Source organism: Neolamprologus multifasciatus, chromosome 18 (assembly GCF_963576455.1).
Source record: "Neolamprologus multifasciatus chromosome 18, fNeoMul1.2, whole genome shotgun sequence".
NCBI classification, from domain to species: domain Eukaryota; kingdom Metazoa; phylum Chordata; class Actinopteri; order Cichliformes; family Cichlidae; genus Neolamprologus; species Neolamprologus multifasciatus.
In genome coordinates, this window is record NC_140456.1 from 6,365,901 (window position 1) to 6,386,965 (window position 21,065).

Sequence of the window (21,065 nt, forward strand, 5' to 3'; positions counted from 1 at the left end):
TCCTGTCATTATGTTAATTGTTGTCAGCTGTTTTCCCCATGTGATTCTACTTCCTTTGATCATTCCTTGTGTATTTAGTCTGTGTGTTCCACTCAGTCAATGTCAGATCGTCTGTTAACCTCACCACAGTTTTCATAGGTTTACTCCATTGTTTCTCTGTGTTTTCTAGTTTACTCAGTGTTCATAGTTTGTCATAGTTTTTCACTGAGTGTCACAGCCTTTTTGTTAACACAGTGTTCATAGCCTCCTTAGTTTCCCTAGTTCCTTGTTTTTCTTCTGCAATCAGCCAATAAAGGCTCGCTTTGTTTTTGAAACTATGTTTTGTCTCCACCGTGTCTGCATCTGGGTCTATCTCTTTCCTCACACCGGCGCACCCCGCTGTGACAAAGTGAATGCTTACATTGGCTTAATCTGCTGCTGGATACTATCCCTGCTGGGAGATATACGTCTTCTTCACTTGACGAAGTCTTGGGTTTGAGCACTTCGTTCACCCCATTAAAGTTTTTTCCATCTCTGCCATCGCTGTCCTCTGCCTGGTGGTCTTGGGCCTCTTGGCTATAGCTTTTTGAATTCTTTCAAGCCATCTTGGCCTCCTGATCTGACATCCGGTCTTCTTGTACAGGTACTCATTAGAGATCTTTTGTAGCCAGTAGATTTTACAGATCCTTCAAAAACAGCTGTTGTGGAAAGTGTCACTTTTGTACATGTCCTTCTGCACTACCCCCCAACACTCAGATGAATATAATAATACTGACATAACGTTGCTCTTATAGGGTTTCATTATGATTTTGATACTATAAATCAGTGTTCTTCTGAACACCTTTGGGTCTTATACGCATAAGTCACGCCTGGTTCTGCCAGACATTTCTTCCTATTAAAAGGGAGTTTTTCCTTCCCTCTGTCGCCAACTGCTTTCCCATAAGGGGTCCATCTGATTGTTGGGGTTTTCTCTGTATTATGATCTTTACAGTACAATATAAAGTGCTTTGAGGCAACTGTTGATGTGATTTGGGGCCAAATAAGTAAAACTGAACTGAAATGAATAGAATTGGATAGATGGATGGATTAAAGTATGGATCAAACCAAGCAAAGTGAGGTGAAACTACGGGAGCTAAAGTCAGTTGATGACATGTATTTAGGAAACCCTTTACTTTTCTTGAGCCAGTAAAAGCAGCCAGATTCTTGGCAAGTGATGTCAGATATCATTGATCTTGTGAAGTGCAGTCTTCGAAGGAAGGACTTGTGCAGGTCCCCAGAGGCAGCAGATCCATTAAGATGTCTTAATCCTGTTCATTAGGCAGGACTGAGGTTGCTGCTTTCCGTCAGTGTGTCCCAACGGTGCAGTCCAGAAATGCACAACAACACTGCATCTAATTTCTTTTGGAAAAAAGTTGTGACTACAGCTTTTGTCAGTCACAATCAAGTATGAAAACACCGGCGTACTTACACATGTAGATTAGACTTCATGCTGACAGCACATACACATTCAAAGACAATATCTTTTGTCAATCTTGGAGCAGGCATTGCTAAGCTCAAGCATTGTGTATTATATAACTTCCATCCATCAAAGGTTATTTTTAAGTGGCGGCTGCCGGTCAGCACTGCCGGTCGACCTCCTTCGTCTTGATACGGCCTCTGTTTCTGAGAATGGCCCGGTGAATCCTCTCAATGCTCTAATCTCGACTATAAATCACAGAAGACATGTCTGGCTCTGAATTATGGCCCTCTGGCAGTGAACTGGGATAAATTGCAGAGACTTGGATATGCATGAGCATAATTATGAGGGATAATTCAAGATGTTCCTTCTGGAAAATGAAGAGAAATGGTGTTTTGTAAGATCTAAGCTGAACAAGAGAAAAGGCCTGTGGCACGGTACTTTACTCAGGATCTTGTTTGTCTTTGTTGCACTTTGTCACAGTTTGAAACGCTTAAGGATACTAGCAGTATCACTTTAGCCTCAATTAGTTCTCACTGTTTCCATTTTACTTCCAGGCATCGAGATCGCTTTGGAAAGAAAAATGTTCCAAGATTGCCTCGTCAGTCCTCCTACAATGCTGAGGACTGAAGGAGACACGCAGTGTATTCAGAAATATAGATTAAGTAGTGTAAAGGGAAATTGCTATTGGCAGACACTGAGTCAACTTATTGGAATGTTTGTTTGGAGGAAAATATTGGATCAGTATATCCTTTGTGAATCGAATAAACTGTCTGTAAATTAACGTAACTCTGTAATTAACTGACAAATGGTCACCGGGATACAGAACAAGTGGTATTGGCGTTTGGATCTTGCATCCTGTAACAAATGTACTGGCACTGTGTTTAAAGACAGAAGATCAAGCATTTTCCAATCTGTTAAATGTAGTTAGAGTTTTCCGGAAGCATCTAGAATAACCATTATAAAAACTGCAATCTAAAAATGTGAATTTATGACCTCAAAAAGTCATGCTTAGTTATTCATCTTTGCACGAATCTTACTTGGAGTTTGTGTTGTTGTTCAAAGGCACTTCAACATAGCTAGAAATCCTTGACTTATCCAAAAAGCCTCATCTGTACCTTGGTAGTTCTGTCACGCAGTGTTTAAATACCAGTTTTTTAATATTGGTCATGATACTGTCACAAAACTTTAAACTATATAAAAAGAAGTAAACAACAATGACATGCTAGTTGCTAGTGTAATGTTGGTATGTCCCAAGTTACTCAAAACTGTTATAGTATCGCAAGATTTATCAGTATTTTCCACACAATTTATTCAGCAACAAAGTAGCTTCAAAGAGCCCGAAACATGTAATCTTAAGGACGTTTATTAGTTTGCAGCGATAATATCACCAGATATCTTTTATTTTCTTGCTTTCTCCCTCTCTCACACTGCATCTCCCTCTTCAGTCTGATTTTTAAAAAGAACAGGCGTCCAGTGTGACATTTGTGAGTAATTACAGCAGTGCAGCCCAAGCACTTGTCCTTTGCTGCCCGTTAAATGGTGTTTCCAGTTTGACTGAGAAGAAGCGAGTATTTATAGACGATCCCTCACCCATCACACATGCAGACAGACGGTGACAACAAAAGGCGACATGAAAAACAAAAATAACATTTTGAGGTCTAACAAATATCTCAACCTCTGAAATCCCAAGAATTACAAACCAGAACTAGAATAATTTAATAAATAGTGAAGTTTCCATTTGACATCGTGTCACAGTGTTTAACCAGTTAAGTCTCTCTTCTAACCTTCAGACAAAATCAGAACTGAACATAGTAAACAGAAACTTTTTGTTTAAATATAACAGATTCATGTGTGCAGAATATGCCATAAAATAGTAAAATAATACTAGGGTATAATATAATAGGGGTGCAACAATACTCGTATGATATTGAACCGTTCGATACAGTGCTTTGGGTTCAGTACGCATATGTATCGAACAATACAAAATTTTTAATTTATTTTTTCAACTTTCCTTCTGACGATGCTTTCTGTGTTGAGCGCTCAGTGGATCTGCGCTCGACAGTGCAGTCTAGGCGGAGTAGTCGAACGCAGATTCACTGAGTGCAGGGCAAGCTAGCGAGACAGAAGTCTCTAATTCAGATCTGGCGTTTGGAACTATTTTGGTTTTCATGTGACGTATGACCCTGAAGGTAAGCGCGTCATGGACAAAAGTAAAACAGTATTTTGGATGTGCCACGCAATGCTACATTGGTGGGAACTAGTGCGTTAGCGCAGTTAGCTCGTTAACGTGTTGGCCGTCCAGCCCCACGCACGGGGCGATCCGCGGTAGCTCGTTAACGGCATTTCAGATTAACGCTGACAGCACTAGTGGGAACACAATGAATATGACTGCACATTTACGCCGACATCATCGTAGTGCAAAGACAAGTGGAAGCAGACAAAAACAACAAGCACCATGCTACAAACTTTACCCGAGTCATTTAGACAGCCGTTAGCACATATTTCTCCTTATGGGGACCTGATATGTTTAATATGCTGCTGAGAATATAGCCCAGAAGAAGCGTATAGTATAGCTTTTATTTTGGAAAGAGCCATTTCTCTGTAATAAACTCTCTTTTCCAAAGATGAGTGATTTCTCGATCAGATAGATTTATTATTTTATCCCTTTGTTGTTTCAGCAACATTAAATTTAAAAACTGTACTTTTGAGTTAAAATATATATTTATAATTTTAATAAATGACAAATTAAAAAGGCATGGACATCTTTTTGTATCGAAAAAATATCAAACCGTGACACCAAAGTATCGAACCGAACCAAACCGTGAATTTTGTGTATCGTTGCACCCCTATAATATAATAATAAAAAATACATTTTACCATATATATTTTACTTCTTTAATACTCTGGATATTTAGAATTGAGCTATTTACACATATTAGAGCTATTTCTTATATTTTGTAATCTTTGTAATATATTGTATTATTTAATTAGTTCAGTCTATTGCTGTAATTGTCTTGGAGCAACTCTAACCCACATAATTTCCTTATGGATTATTAAAATATTCTGATTCTGTTTCTGATTTCTTATTAATCTAGACTGTCACTGATATTACTGAAACAGTGTGTTGTTGGACATTTTTCAGGAGGATATTTGAACTGTAAAGCAGCATGTTTAAATGTTCTTGTAGTGATTTCTCGGCTGTTACAACAGAGCTGCTTAGAGCTTTATTTTCACTCGATTACCATTATAAGTGCCACTACTACTACACCAACACCGAATGTTGACCAGACTACACTACAGTGAAAAGATCTGCATAAGCAGATATTATATACAGTCATAACTTTATATTTCCTACATTCCTGCATTTGTGAAACCTGATGAGCCACAAAGAATATGATCCTTTTCTCTTTTAGCTCAAGGTTGATAATTCGACATTAGAAGCTGTGTGTTAGAAGATAGTCCAGCTTATTTTTGTAATTTGACTCATCTTTTTTGGACGCTTTCTCAACCCACGGTTTCCTTTTCCTTCAGCTCACATTAACACAACCCACTGTGTGGCTTTTTGGAAGGAAGTATGAGTGAGTGAGAGTCACACTACATGTCATTGGGATCCATGTTTAGCAATAAAAGGATAAAAGAGGATAAGGATAAAGGAGATGGACTTCCATGTGAAATTAAAGTGTCTGTTTGTTGTCTGTTCAGTGTTTTGCTTGAGTTTTGGAAAATACTCCTAAAATTGTGCGACACTGTTACAGAATCACAGTATCAAGGATTCTGTGAAAAGTGACACAGTTCAGTTTTGTTGCATGTTTTTGAGCACATGAGCTTTTCTGATTCTTCTTCTTGGATTTAAATATTCATTTTATTGTAGGAAAACTTTTGCTTTTTTCACAATAAATTGGCAACAGTGATTTACTTTGCTTTCAGCAATGTTAGCTTAAGGTTGGCACTCACATGCTGAAATATAAAGACCCATTTAACTTGTTCACTCACTTGCTGGTGACAGCCAGTCAGTGGGACTGCACTGCAGAAGCTACCTATGCAGATGGAAAAAGAAGGGAAAAAAATGCATTTGAGAAAATCCATAAACCTAACTTTAAAACAGAGAAGACAAACAAGAACCTTGCACAACTTTAGGTCAGCTACACTCTGCTGTCCAGAGAGACCTCATTAAAACAGGTGGCCGGGGTTCGCGTTTTGCTGTTAGGTAATCAGGAAACTTGTATGTCTGAGTTCATTAAATGTCAGTTCAGGGCAAACAAATCCTCCCAATACAACATTTAATTTGATTTAGTTTAACAGTTTGCCAACAAAATATGCTGCTTTAAATGTTTTATGTTTTATAGCCCTCGCTAGTTTTTACTCAAACTGCCAATTTTTTATTGGTCCAAACTCCTGGTTTTCTGAACATTTAGGTCTTAAAGAAGAACTTTAGTACAAATTTTTATTTTTGAACTTAACTGGAATAGCTTAGCTTGGTTCACAGTTTGGATGCAATCCCTACTGTATGACACAACCAGTCTTAGCACCCACCCTTCCTTTATGGTTGCTTTCTTATGATTAATTTTTGGCTGTGATGAATTACTTGCACCTGTGCTGACCTCAATATCTGCAACTTTGACCATGTTTAATATAACATGCGCCACTGTAAAAGTATATTTACATCATTGAAAACAAGGGCAGTCAGAATAGATCCCCTTGAAAGAAACTGTGTGCCTTTCAGTGTGAAATTGTGAAATGCAAAATAGAAACACGAGTTATAATCTCTGCTGAAAGTGTCTGTTTATGTGTTGACAGATGGCATGTTTGGGAGGTGTCACTCTGTTCCGGTGAAGGAGATTTACACCTACGATGTTTCCCCATCTGTAGTGCAGCGCTTCAGGATGCTGCTGGAGAAGCTTTCCAACAGAGGTAAACACGTGCACACATGTTCTGCTTTCCTCAGCCCAAATGTGTATGTGTGCACAGAACATGCACACACACAAAGTGGCGTGCCGTGTCAGCTTCAAGTTCATAATCTTCATAATCATGGTCATATGCAAATTATATGCACACTCAGCTCTGCGGCTTTTGTAGGATATAACCACAAACTGATTTGAGATTATTTTCCAAATGTTAAGGGTTCAAATATTGAGGAGGGATACCGGATGGATACAAAATCACAACAATTTGTATTGTTGTGATTTGTATTGTTGTTTCACCTAACCCCAGGAGGGTTAGGTGAGGGTTAGGTCAAACGATGATTTTAATGAACACACGTAGCGTGGGGAGATGAACACTGCAAAACATCAGCTGTAGATCTCCGCCCAAAAAGACACTTCAGATTGCTTTTGATTCATCAGGGTTAACGCCCCCTCATGTGTCATTAGATACAATACAATACATGCATACATCAAATCAAAACCACAATGACTTTTAACACAGTTTGAAAAGAACATTGTCCAACCAAGTTGGAATAAGTGTGTTTAAACTTGTCATATAGGAAAACAAGACTTGTTCCACCCAAATACTGTGATGTCTTTTCACTCGGTCAGATCAAGATTGTATGCATGCATCCACCGTATGTATTTATAAATATACAGTGGGAATAATATGTGCATTTTACCCAAATAACCTTGACGCCTGTGAAGCAGATGTGTTTCCTTGATTTGTAATTATTTCCCCAGGTTAGGGGATTTTAAAGGCAGGATTAGGGATTGAAGAAGGAGTTGAGCTAATGCTGTCACTGAGAGTGCTAAAAAGAGCTGCATGGTTCAGTAGGACACATTTACTACTTTCCTACTTTAGTTTCCATTCACTCACTCAAACCCAATCAGAGATTCTTGCATGTTATAAATGTGCACACTCTGTTTGGTGTGCATAAAGCAGTGTGTTAAAATAAATATGTCTGTTATTTTAAGTTTAAAATGTTTTAAGTGAAATAAATGAAATCTCATTATTTTACCTTTCTTATATATTTTCCAGAGAGGATTTTTTTTGCCTCTTAATTTCCTTTTTTGTGGCTTCTCACAATGGATCCCCTCAAATCATGTTTTGTTTTTTAGTCTGTAATGATGGATTTAATTCCTGAAATAAGTGCTAACTCATTCCTCTTCTTCCTGATTTACTGCAAAGCTATTTGTTGTCTGCACAGATGTAGTCAACATAAGGCTCATTCACAGCATATTAGCAAGTAAAGAGAGAGGAAGAGAAGTAAGTGTTGTTTAAAACTGTGCACAGACACAGTGTGAAGTGAGGCTTTTAGACATTTGTCACCATTGAGGAGAAGCGGTGTAGTGAGAAGGACTAATGGGAAATTCTACTGTTTTGATCAGTCTGAATGTGCTCGAGGTTCTGGGGACTGTTACTTATTGACACAGCTACTACATGAATTGCATTAAAAGCTTCTGGGTTAAAGAAAAGACAAGAGAGCTGCTGCCATTGTAGACGCACCTTCACACCGAGGCCTGTCCTGGTGAAAACAGCATGTTAGCAGACTTACTGGAGGAGCTGAAGGAGACTGGACTCCAAGCTCCTCCTGCTGATCACTGCTATGCTGGACCTGAAGATGTGGCCTGTGATGTCTGCACTGGAAAATAGACACAGTCTCAGCTGCAGCAGAAAGGACTGAGAGGCAGAGAGAGCTGGAGGTGAGTCGACAAAACATCCAGCAGAGAATCCAGGACAGAGAGAAAGATGTGAAGCTGCTTCAACAGGAGGTGGAGGCCATCAATCAGTCTGCTGATCAAACAGTGGAGCACAGTGAGAAGATCTTCACTGAGCTGATCCATCTCATCCAGAAAAGAAGCTCTGATGTGAAGCAGCAGATCAGATCCCAGCAGGCTGCAGACTTTTCTTCTCAAGTCAGATCGCACTGATCCTGTCGGCACTTTTTTGACAACATTAAGTTGTGTGAGGTCAATTTTGTGTAGTTTATGTGCTGCATGCCCCAAATGTCAGCTGCCAGTCAGCAAGCTTGCAGTTGTTTAAACTGTATTTTCTGCTGGAGTCTGTACAGGTGGCTGTCGCAGTCACACTGGCAATTACTGCTAAAGCTAATAGCTTTTTTTAGCTTCTGCTGTTGATTCTAAAGCAGAAATGTCAGAAAGTCAGTGCAGTTTACATTACTGCAGTCTGCAGTATAGGTTAGTCAAATGGATATTCATTATCGACAGAGACATGCTTTTATGGTGAATAAACAGAACAGTCTCATGGGTCTTGTGCCTTATCCTGATTATCCTAATACACTCTGTCATTCTCATCACAAAAGGCAGAGATGAAAAAATGTAACGTTCTGTCTCTGTTGTCAAACAGATGTTTTTTTCTGTTCAAAGAACAATGAGACCAAAGATTAAAGCTAAACTATTCTCAGGAACTTGAACTTGTTTGTGTTTTGCACTTGTTGAGTGAGAAAAGCCAAATAAAGTCAATAAAGGAATTATTGAAGCCTTTGAATGATACAACCACGATAATCCAAAGTTATATATATCTCTATATAAATTTGTATGATGTATTTTCCTTTAGTTATATGTTAAATATCTTATAAATTTAGATCTTAAATTTATTCCACTCTTGTTCGCAAAAGTCTGTATTTTCTGTCAAAGTTTAGAATCTAATTTTGTGGCTTTAAACCACAGTTTGTCTGAGTTTGTAATGAATGGATCACGGTTCCGAGGAGATTAATAGAATTGGTTATAAAGTGGTTTACTTTCTGCCAGAGTTCACTGTTGCATGCCACGACGTCCACGCTTACAGCAATACATCAACATAGCTGTTTATCCCACAAATGAATGAACTAAAAAGGAAAGAAGGAACGGCCCGAGTGAGCATCATGGCGTAAATATTTGTTATTTGACTTTTCGGTTTAATCAGCCTTTGCTGTGCCTGTGTAGAAACGAACAGATGGATCAGTTGTCGTCTTTCCTGCTGCACTAAGCTGCTGTTAGTGCGCTGTGCCACGAGAGGGAGGCAGAGACCTGCGTAACCTCCCACTGAGCTGGATTTCATCCCCTTTCATCATCCAGCTTTGCTCTGAATGACAGGACCTCATGCATACAGGAAGAAAAGAAAGAGTCCAGTCTTTTGTGCTTGACCACTCAAAAGAGAATGATTTCAAAAAAGTACATTTGTTTTGGGAGGAGTTTTTCTCTCGTGTTTTTATTGCACCATCCTTCTTTTGAGCTCGATTTAGTGCATTTCCTCCCTTTCCTCTACCCGCCCCTCTCCAAAAAAAGAAAAAAAAGTCCTCTGGTTTAATTCTCCGAATCGGGGCTCAGCGGGAGAGCTAGAGAAATATTCCGATTTCACAGAGGCGACAAGTTTGGAGGCATTTGTCAGGAGCTCTGAAGTGAAATGAATTATGCAAATGAGATGTTTGGGCCCGGCTGTCTGCAGAAGCCATTAGGGAGGACAAAACTCTAAAGACACTAAAGCATCTGCATTTCAGGCTCGGCTAGTCCACTAAAAAGGTAACACGGTTTACTCTGTCCTTTTGCTTTCCCTGCTACAAACACGATCCTACGCCCATATGCCCATCAGCTCTGTTTTAGGATGTGGGAACTGATGTCCTGATTCACAAAAGTGCACGTGGAAAGACGAGTCCACAGTCAGAGCGATATATGGACATTTAGGCAAATACTTTATGTTTATTCCCTTTGACATTGAATTTCTGTTAGGGTTTTCACATCGCAAGAGTCACTGGGAAGCTCTAGTCTTGTTTCCAGTTTTCCCAATAAGCTGAGCTGCTGATGGTGTTTTGGCTGCAGCTTCATGGAAAAAATAGTTTGTTTCTTCAAAATGTTGATCTGCTCCAAGGAGAAGCAGGTGTTGGATAAGTTCAGTGCATCATGTCCCATGATAGCATGACACTGTGTTAGCATATGAAGCCGGTTTACAGTGAAACGGTGAAGCTGAGGGCAAGATCAGTCAGCTGATCCAACATGCAGGAAGCTTTTCACCCAGATGATTTCACTCCTAACATCGTATCTGATGTACAAATTAAAATGCACATGTCTCCATTATGGCATACACCTGCCGCTTTTTAATCTGTTTGCAGGGCAAACACATAATGATCAGTCGTCAGTCGCTGCTGCGCCGAGCTTGGTGCTTTCCAGCAGGGAGTGACAGGCAGCCTCATTTATAAAAGAGTGCACAGGAACCATATTAAAAATAACTAAGTAAGTAAAATGTATTTATGCAGCACCACAAGGATCACAAAGTGCCCCACAGCCACAATCAACAAATACAAAACACAAATATTAAGACATAACAGTATCCATTAAATGCTTCAATAAACATTTCAGTAATTTCATCAGATCTCAAATGTAATGCTCATGCATTCCATCTTTTAGGAGCCACAATCTTGCATATCAATGGATAGTCTCCTTTAGTTTTCAGTCTAGAACGAGGAACTAGCAACAAGATTTGGTCTGAAGCCCTCAGTGACCTGCATATTATAGAGAAGAAGCAGGAGCTTGCTAATGTGAACAGGCATTTTACTGTACAGAGCTCTGAAAGTGATCAGCAAGATCTTAAACTAAAGCAGGTGCAAAGATGACAAAACACATGAAACACTTAGAAGACCTATTAAGTGCAGCAGCTGGACTTTGGACCGTTTTGTAAGATGACTTAATCATTTCTTATTCTGATTTGGACACCATTCCACTGATGGGGTCAATACTTCATAGATGAAATATAAAGATTATCAATATAATTATTGAAACTAAGAGCCTGGTCAAATATGACACCAAACTTTATGACATTTGGTGGAACCGCCGATGATAGAAGTGCACATAAAGGGCCAAAAATGGAATTGGCCAATTTTTACAGTCAGGCTTCATTCCACACCTCACCGTGGGCTCTTCTCACAGGCTCTTCTGATTATTTTTGGTTAATTATTTAAGTTAGTTATTCTTCTATAATTGAGAAACTCAAGCTAATTTGCAGCTCTCACTAATGATGCAACATTTTTGGGTTGTCAGAGAGACATAAAAAGTCAGAGAGACATAAAAAAAAGATGTCAATTTTGTTTTATAAAGAACTCATTTAATAAATGGATAATGTTATGAGCTCATCCATAACCAATCCAGATGTTTAAGTCAAACAACTATTTTTATTCCACCTAGTTAACCTATAGGTCCAACCCTGTGAGAGAACAAACAGGTTCGCCACCATCCCACAGACGTTGGACTGACCACAGCGCTCTAGGCGACACACTGAACCAAGAGTTGCCCCTGATGTGAATGAACGTCAGATAAAAAAGCGCTTGAGCAAAGATAAAAGTGCCGTATGAATGTGTGTGTAGTAAAAAAAAAAGTGCTGCGAGTGCTCAAATTGAGTGAAAAGGCACTATACAAATACCAGTCCATTTACGCACATCCTCATAAACTCTATAAGTCTGTCACTGTAGAGCCTGTCTGTGTTTTCTGAGTGTAGTTAATGTCACTGTATGCCCATTTAGTAACAGCGTTATTATTATTATCAACAGGGGTAATGTCGAAACTACAAAAATCAGACGAGATTTAACCTTTAGCACACAGTACATTCGCCTCTCTCTTTCTTTGTGAACGGTTTGAATCTTTCACAAAGTTGTTGCTGCAATTCTGTTTCTCCCTCTTTAACCACACACACACACACACACACACACACACACACACACACACCCTCTTCCCACTCGCACTGCTCACTAAAGGCCCTGCAGATGTGAAGTCATTTGAAAAGCCACCTCGTCAGGGTCACAGCTGCTGTTCGCCCACAGCAACGATGGTCTTCTTTAGTTCGCACACGACACCAAAAACACACTAACCTCCCCGCACCACCTTTGAGAGACTTAACAGTAGATAACTCTTGCCTTTATTATTATTATTATCATTATTATTAGTTGTCCCATGACTCCTTATGTTCTACAGCTCCAAATTCACTGTAAGTCATGCCACGAGTTCCCTTCCTCTTCCCCGTGGGATCTTCTGCTCATGTTGCTAAAAAACTGAACATCTTCACTTGGAAAAATCAAAAACGTAGTCATTCACAATTTTCTATCCCACCGCTTTCTTGTGTTTTATCCTATTTAGTTCTACAGCATTCATTCATTTAGGCATCTGTCACATAAACAGTATGCCTTCAGGGATAATCAAAGATCTTCTGAATCTGAGACTAAAGTGTGATTCTTTGATTCTTTAGTAATTTACAAAAAATATATATACACAGTTGAAAATTGTCAGCATTCTACATTGCAAGTTTTTGGGATTTGTTGGCAAAGACGTGTCGTAACTTTTTTACCCGGTGATCCAAAAAGTTTCTCACCTTGCTGTCTGCTGTTTTGCAGGACCGCAGTGATTGCAATTGGACTTCAGGTTGTGGAAATTAAATTTGCATAAATGCGGCTGATAAATCAAGTTCTAAACTGGTGGAAGGCTGCAGTGTTTTTGCCCATGGTTGTAATTAGCGTGACTCTTAGTGAATACGGCCGATGGTATTTGTGGAGCAGGCGGGCATCATTTAGTAACTGTGGAGGACGTGCAACGCGAAATTGTTGAGAAAATGCAAACTGAACTGGAGCATTTATCAAAAAGTCTTTTTCTGACCTCTAACCTCCTCAAGCTACATGCTTTTCATTTTCCAAAGACTTTTTATTTAAATAACTGTAATCACAAAGTTTTTTATTACAAAATTGCCTTAAGGGGCTTTACAATCTAACAACCTGTTACAATGTAACAACCTATGTCCTTAAGCTTTCCATAGACATGAGTCCTTACAGGTACATCATCGCATTTTAAATTCAGTCCAATTTCTTTCAGGACCACAGTCTCATTTATTTAGTTGTGAAAGCTTCAAACTCTGATAGACCTTCACCTCATACTTCAGCTGGCCGACAACCTCCTGCCCGCTTTTCTGTGGTCGGTTAAGTCTGTGAGATGCGCGGAGTCACTCTGAATATCCTGGCAGGGGCTCCAACGTTTATTAACCTGTCGTGTCAGATGCCGTCTGTTCACCCGCCGCTAACGCCCGTTTTCTCTGCCACCGTGGCTGCCATTAAAGGCTCGGTTTTATGTCTCTTTGATGGCGAAAGCTGGCCTGACACGCTGTGCAGCTGTTAAAGAGAGGCTTGTGCCTGATTCGTGGCAGTTGGGGTTGTAATTCATTTTGCGGGGGTCTAAAGGAGGTTTCTCGGTGCTGAGATGCTCTGAAATGAGTTGAGCTCGTTTAATTGGATTCGCAAATGATACAGGCAGAAGTGTAAATTCAGTTGGAAAAAAATGGTGCTGTTGTTGGTTAACTAGAAATGGTATGAGATCTTGGCAGCAATGAGATTATTGCTGGCAGCGCTTTCCAGTTTCACAACATGCTGATTGTTCTGCAATGCGTCTTATAGAGCTAAAATCTTAGGAATGGACATTTTAAGTAAAAATAACAGTTAAAAAAAGATCATTTCTACTGAACATTTTCAGAATTTTCGTGTTTTTTTCCAAGTATGTTAAATATGAAAGGAGGCTAAATGTTTTTATATTGTTTCTTCTTTCATTTTAATGTTACGCCGAATTGTTTCTGTTGTTGCTCTGGAGGCTGTCTTGTTTTCACAAATTGGGTTTTCTCAGTAAGAATTAGGCTGCGACACAAGTTTGCTCTTCAGTGGGTCTGATGATGATGATGATGTTCTTTTGCTGAGATTTGTTGGGGATTTAAAGCAACTCTTAACCATTGGTGATAGCTCACTGTGAGAAATGACAAAGCGAAAGAGAATCATCCCGTGAATCACCTCTAAAACACCATCATACACTCCCTGCTCAACAGATGGCTACAGGCAGACACGAGCTGTTGAAAAGTGGTCATTAACGTCACTTGGGAGTTGGTGGAAACTTTAAACAGAGCTAAAAGAGAGAATGTGACTCTTCTCAGAACTCATCACCTCCATCTTTTGTCTCCAGCCTCGTTCCTGTTTACTCTCGACTCTGGCTTTTTTAAACCTCGGGAAAGACTTAATTTTGAGCAAAAGCATCCCCATTTCAAAACGTGTTGCTCCGGGCAACCTTTTCTACACCTTTTACATTCAGGTTTCTCTTCTAATGTTCATTTTGCATTCTGTTATCATAGTTTCAAAACTCTCTAAACCCGTGTGGTAATTCATATTCCTGCTGTCGGATTGTATAACCTTGTAATCCTTTTCGTCCGGTTCTCATTCACGTGAATGATTGAAATGCCTCTTTTGATAAGCCTTGAAAGACTGCCTTTATCTATGTCTAAATATCTGTAAGTTATGAAACATTGATGTTTTTACTGAAGTTTGGGGCTTATTCACACTTACGGCTGTTTTGCATGTCACATATTCACAGTGTTGGGAAGGTTACTTTTAAAATCTATTCCATTACAGATTACAGAACACATGTCCCAAAATGTATTCTGTAACGTATTCCGTTACGTTACTCAATGAGAGTAACGTATTCTGAATACTTTGGATTACTTAATATATTATCATGCTGTTTACAACTACGTGAATGTACTATTGCTGTGATTTATTACTGTTACTGAAGGTCCGCGGCTCCGAACCGTAGTAAAGGGACCTCTGGCTAATATGTCGGGTTTGTGTTGGGCTCGTAGCCGAAAACCAGCTTTACTTTGTTGTCTGGGTCAACTTCGCTTGCGAGAGACAGAGAGAGGCATTGAAAGGCTGCTGCAACGGAACTTATTGTTTCGGAGGATAACACGAACACGGTGTACAGTCGAGTCTTAATAGCTTACTTACAACTGGGCTCGTCAGGCTCTCTTCTTGGCTGCAGTGGTTATTATTATATTTACATGCTTCCAGCTCCCGTTTTTGCTCGATGACAGCTCGTACTTTTCCTTTTTCTCCCTCCCTCGCTCACAGACACATAACGGGTATGGCAGTCCATTCTCCCTGCAGCACGGACTACACTGCCCATGATGCTACATTCTTTAGAGCTATACCGGTAGCATTCTGCCTATTAGCTTAGCACGACAACAACAAAAAGGCGCTCTCTCACCCAGGAAACACGCAGAGAGAGAGCGGCACCCTGTAACCATGGCAACCGTAATGCTGCCGCCTGGAACCAGTGTTGCCAACTTAGCGACTTTGTCGCTATATTTAGCGAGTTTTCAGACGTGAAAAAGACGTGAAAAAAGACGTGAAAGCGCATATCGCTTTTACTCTCAACAAGCAGCGGGTGCTATAACGCAGTCAGTTCTTCTTTTACTCTTATGCTGTTTTGTGGATCACAAGGTTTAAAACTACTTATAAACACACACACACACACAAAGTAACTCCACCAGAGTGCCTATTTCGGGTCACTTTTGCTGGTCCAAGCCTGGATTAAGGAGCAGGGTTGGAATTGTGAAATTAAAAAAAACAATAATTGCTAAAAGAAATTTAATTTGTAGTTCTAAATAAACTCTAAATGCATTTAGGACATTTTTTTACTCACTTTATGTCTCTTCCACGATGTTATTTCTCTCTCCAACAAGTAGGTTACAATCACATTAGCATGACCAATTATGCAAATTAGGTGATGACGTCATTTAGCGACTTCTAGCAAGTTTTAGGACAGCCAATAGCGATTTTCCTTACTGAGGAGTTGGCAACACTGCCTGGAACAACAGAACGTGGCTGTCAAACAAAACCCAAACAGTCCTGACCCGCCACAATATGAAACAGGGAAGTACCGCCGTGTAATCCATTTATTTCAACAAAGTAACTGTATTCTAAATACCACCTTTTTACATACAGTTACTCATATTTTGTATTTTAAATACGTAACGGCGGTACATGTATTCCGTTACTCCCCAACACTGCATATTCAGATGGAGGCAGTGGTATGTAGCATTAATCGTTCAGGACAGGAATCCTATATTAAAACAGTAAAATGCTGATATTGTGTCTCTACAACAGGTTTTTTGGCAGTAAGATGGTAGCTTTTAACTTTTAGTTCAACTTGGTTTGAAACAGCTGATGCACGTCTAATCTGTTTGGCTGCGTCCCTGCTGACTTTGACTTGATGTAGTCGGACTTCTCCATGGTCTGCATTGCCAATGAGGTTGTTGCTGTCAGGATTTAAGGCTCTTTATGGCTCTTTGCCATCGTGCTTCATGTTTTTTGGTTATCTATCAATATTTTCCTCAGTTTTCAGTTCCCTCAGCTCAAAATGTGCTATCACTTTTTTGCGTGTGAAGCTGACAGGGATGATATTTCCCTTCTCATTTCACGTGCACGTCCTCCGTGGTGGACCCACATCTTGTGGCATCACAGCTGGAGCTACAGTCTGCCTTACTTGAATCTTTCAGCAACGTCATCGCTCATCTGCCAAATGCCTCCGTTCGTGTTGTGCTTTGCGCAGCACGGCCATATTTCCGGTAACATTTCGTTCCGCTACCCCATCTGGTGTTGGCGCCTGCTCCTCTGTTCAGTTGCCAAAAAACTGTGTTTGAATGCATGTTAAGTATAAGAAACAGACGTGAATGCCCAAGCAGCTCATCAGCCTTGTCCTTTTGTACACTTGCTGAAATGCAACACTTTTTTTTTGACATGCCCAGTAAATCCACAAGAATGTCTGGCTGACATTGCTGCAGTGGCAGCTTGACAACTAGGTAATAAAATCATTACTTAGAGGAAAATAGACACAAACGTCCAAACTACTCATTTGTTCTTGCTCTTGAACACTTGTTTAAACAGCAGATACAAATAGCTTATGCATGAATACCAAATAAGGACAGCTGATACACAATCAAATATCAGAGATGTAAAAAAAACAACTAGGTGGTCACTGAAACACTTAGTGAAATTTTCACTTAATGAAAATTTCAATAATATTTCTTTTATCTCAATGAAAGAAATTTATTTCATTGTGCATAAATATACATGTGCATAAATTATGTAAAATAGCTCTCTTTAGAGCTTCGCCCCACCGTATTCATCACATTTGTGGTTTGCTTATACTAAAACAAACATTAAGAAACCTTCAGGTGCCGTATAATGATGTAATCTAATAATATAACATGACTATGAGTCAGCTGCTTTCTAAAGTCTGCGTGTTTTCATTCCAACACCTGTGCTCACTTCTGTAAAGCTTGCCTCTGACACGTGCGCTCTATAGAGTAATAATTAAAAACACTAAAAAAAACACTTAATCTAATAAATGTAAACCAAAGTTAAACATTTTCAAACAACAAAAACTAAACAGAAACAAAAAATTCCACTCTGGAAATAAACTGAAACTACATGAATATTATAAATGTTATGCGTGCTTTTATTTATAATGTTTTGCGTGTTGATTAATTGGATCTGTGGTTTCAATGACTCTAAGTGATCATCTTTGATGTCTGAAACAATGGCCTGGGTAAGTTTTGGATAGAAGTACACAGAATAGATAAAACCACACTTTAGTTTATGAAAGGTCAGAAAAAGACGAGCAAAACTTGTTTATGTTTTAAAAAGTTTCATGTGTCTTCTGCAACTCACATGAGTCCTTTGAATCAAATCAAATCAAATAAATCAGAATAATTTTCCCTCATTAGGACGTGATTGCAGAGATGGTATTACTCAAAATTTGGTGTGAAATTTGGGTAATAAATGCTTGCAAAAAATTTTTATAAATGAATATTTGTGTCTTGAATTTATATTTGCAATGAAGCAATAGTCTAAGCAAACGAGCCACCAGGTTTGTTTTTTCCTTTTTTAAAATTTCCTGTATGCATCATTATTAGGACTTGTGTCTTGACCTTTCTCAGTACAAATATGCTCAGACCTCTGGTTTTAGTCATTTCAAATTTAAGGTTTTAAAACTTCTTTTTAAGCTAAATAACATGTTACGTCCCCCCCACCATGGTGGAGGCAAAGGTAGGAAGGAGACACCAACACCGGACAACCACAATCAATGAAGGAGGAGGACAACAGGACAGTTAAGAATCAGGCAGGATTTATTGGTTGCTTGCCTTGATAGTCAAACTTAAAGGAAAAAGGTGGGGGAGGAGGACTGGGCGGTTGAGCCAAATCAAAGAAATTAATAAAACAAAAAGAGGTCGATCGCTTCCAGGGCCTAACTGAAACAAAAATGCAAAACAAAAGGCCTACCTAGCTACTCGACAAAAGATCAGTGAAAACATACAAAAGTGGCATCAACCGCATAACCTAGTGCAGGGGTGGGCAATCTCAGTGCACCAGGGTCGGTGTCCCTGCAGGTTTTAGATGTGTTCTCGAACCAACACAGCTGATTTAAATGGCTAAATTAGCTCCTCAACATGTCCTGAAGTTCTCCAGAGGCCTGGTAACGAACTAATCATGTGATTCAGGTGTGTTGACCCAAGGTGAGATCTAAAACCTGCAGGGACACCGGCCCTTGTGGACTGACCTAGTGTGTCTAACAGTTTAAACTGCAGCCAGCGTATAGGGTACCCCAGCTTACCTGTCCAGCCTCCCACCACACACAATACAAAGAAGCCTTTTCACAAATGTTTGTCATAAAGCAGAAGCCAGCAGCCACCAGCTGGCCAGGGAGCTGCTCATTTGTAGTGATCCCCAAAGAGTGATTGGCCAACTGTGCCCAGACCAGCCAATAGACACATGCCAATCAACTTTGAACTGGCTAATAGGTGGAGGCTTGACACCTGAAAGATAAAAAGAACACAAAAGCAAAGCCACATCTCTTGGCACGTAACAAACATCTTACTAGTAGTATTTATTGGCTTATTTGCTTCACTGTTCTTTATGTACACATTCTGGGTTTAACCCCTGACCTCACTTTTTCATCATGGCGGTGGTGTAAATATTTAATCGTTTGTTTAAGTAAAGATGTGTAAAAGAAATTCCCAAGTAGCTCATCATGTTGTACAACTGAAGTGCAGCAGGAGAGCGAGAGGAGAGACGTTTCTGCTTAGTCACTGAAACAGTCTCTCGCCGGAGTCTCCAAGGACGACCTGCTGTTTCCTCGTCTCCTCTGCTAATGAGTGACCTAATGAGTTTAGGGAAATTACTGCATGCTTAGCGATTTCTTCTCCGTCTTTCTATCCCGTACTCACCACGCGTCAGCTAGACTTTGCTCATGCATACAACCCACTTTTTCTGTACTTCAGTGCAGTGTTAATTCAGAATTTCTTTTCATTCGAGGCTTACAGGTGCACAGTAGATATGCACCTGGGCAATACTGGACTTCCTGCTTGTGTCCTGTGTATTCCTGTCTTTCTAGTTCTAAAGGGTCCCCTTGTTTCTTTCTGTAGGTTTGGCCTGGGAAGATGATACCACGCAGCAGGTTCTGTCCAAGGAGTTATCCAAACTGAGAAGGATTCCCTACAGACCTCAGCAGACTGGGCCGTTCTACACCACTGAGAGCAGGTCAGATGTTTATTTAGCTCAAATAGTTTTGTGACCAAAGGACATGTAGATTTGTAGATTTGCACTTCTGTTTTATCTTACTCCTAATAATTTTCATTTAGTTTTGTCGTCACCCCACTTGGCAGGACGGCAGCGTGGACAATAAACTTTGTGAACGCGATGCCTCGAAAATGAGACGACATAGGGCTTGATAGCATAGGTGCATCTACTAAACATTTTGGACAAGTCAGAATCCCGGTGACCTTGACCTCAAGGTCAAGTTGTCTGAAAATCTTGTGAAAACAATAACTCGAGAAAGATAACACTTAGGATTTTCAAATGGATACCATTGGTGTATCTACTAAAAATCTTCAACGAGTTCAAATATCAGTGAGGTGAAGTTTTCTGTCACCTAGGATTTTAAAATTTATACCACAGGTGTAGCTACTGCTGTAGGAGGCTGAAGGGTAGCACTGGCTGCTGCCAGTATTTTAATTTCTTACTTTTTATTTTACTTTAATTGTGACCTTTTTTTTGCCTTTTTTCTAATACTAATATATGATATATGAAAATTTTAGAATGGCATCATGTTAATAATTTCATTTGGAGGAAAAACAATTCATTTGCACGTCTTTGCAATGAAGTTATCTGACTGTGCTACTCTGAAGTGACTAATTTCTGCATTTTGTTCATCTTTTTCCCTACTACACAGGCCAGTAGCTCAAGTAATGGACCCAGTGGACCAAAGGGTGAAACCAGTGGAGGTAGAACTCAGCAGAAATCTCCAGATGTACCTGCAGCGCCTTGGCCTCCTTCCCAAGACATCTACTTCCAGCTTGAGCGCAGCAAGCAAGGTAAACATTTACTCTGTTTGGCTTCTGGGACTTGGTTGTTCCGGTTCATGATTTTCTTGCCATTTGTTGGAATTTCTTTGCCTCAAGCAAGTAAACAAAAACTACTTTTTATTATTTTCTGTTACATATTATCTTCTTCAAAGGTGGGAGCTTTAATTAAACATGGGCAAAGTTACAAACAATGATGCAAAGATCTTCAAACTAAACTTAAAAGCACCACCCACCTGCTGTACTTTTGTTCATGAGAGATAGCTAATCAGAAAGAAAAGGTCGGTTTAAGTCGGGGTCTGTTTGACAGTGAGTGATCTGAGGAGTTGCACCAAGGCCCAGTATACTGTGAATCATGCAAAGTTCCTCTTGTAGAGTCCAAGCGTGAAAATATGGAGCTGTTAATTCACCTCTATACATCAATTATCAGTGTGCTAATTGAAAGGATTCAAAAAAGCCCAAAAGTAATGAAGCGCAAATGACAGAATATCGC

At 39.7% G+C, this 21,065-nt stretch overlaps 2 protein-coding genes across 6 annotated transcripts in view; both read left to right on the forward strand.

Annotated features, from left to right (window-relative positions):
* esyt2a (extended synaptotagmin-like protein 2a) overlaps nucleotides 1–21,065 on the forward strand; it is a 243,679-nt gene that overhangs the window by 101,638 nt on the left and 120,976 nt on the right. The window lies entirely within an intron of this gene.
* The window catches only part of LOC146497234 (receptor-type tyrosine-protein phosphatase N2-like), a 236,970-nt gene that overhangs the window by 31,854 nt on the left and 184,051 nt on the right, over nucleotides 1–21,065 (forward strand). For all 5 annotated transcript variants that reach the window (XM_085139282.1, XM_085139280.1, XM_085139281.1 and 2 more), the window contains exons 3-5: nucleotides 6,236–6,349; nucleotides 19,637–19,751; nucleotides 20,443–20,584. In XM_085139282.1, the coding sequence (XP_084995408.1) occupies nucleotides 6,236–6,349; nucleotides 19,637–19,751; nucleotides 20,443–20,584 (371 nt within the window). The remainder of the gene's footprint in view (nucleotides 1–6,235; nucleotides 6,350–19,636; nucleotides 19,752–20,442; nucleotides 20,585–21,065) is intronic.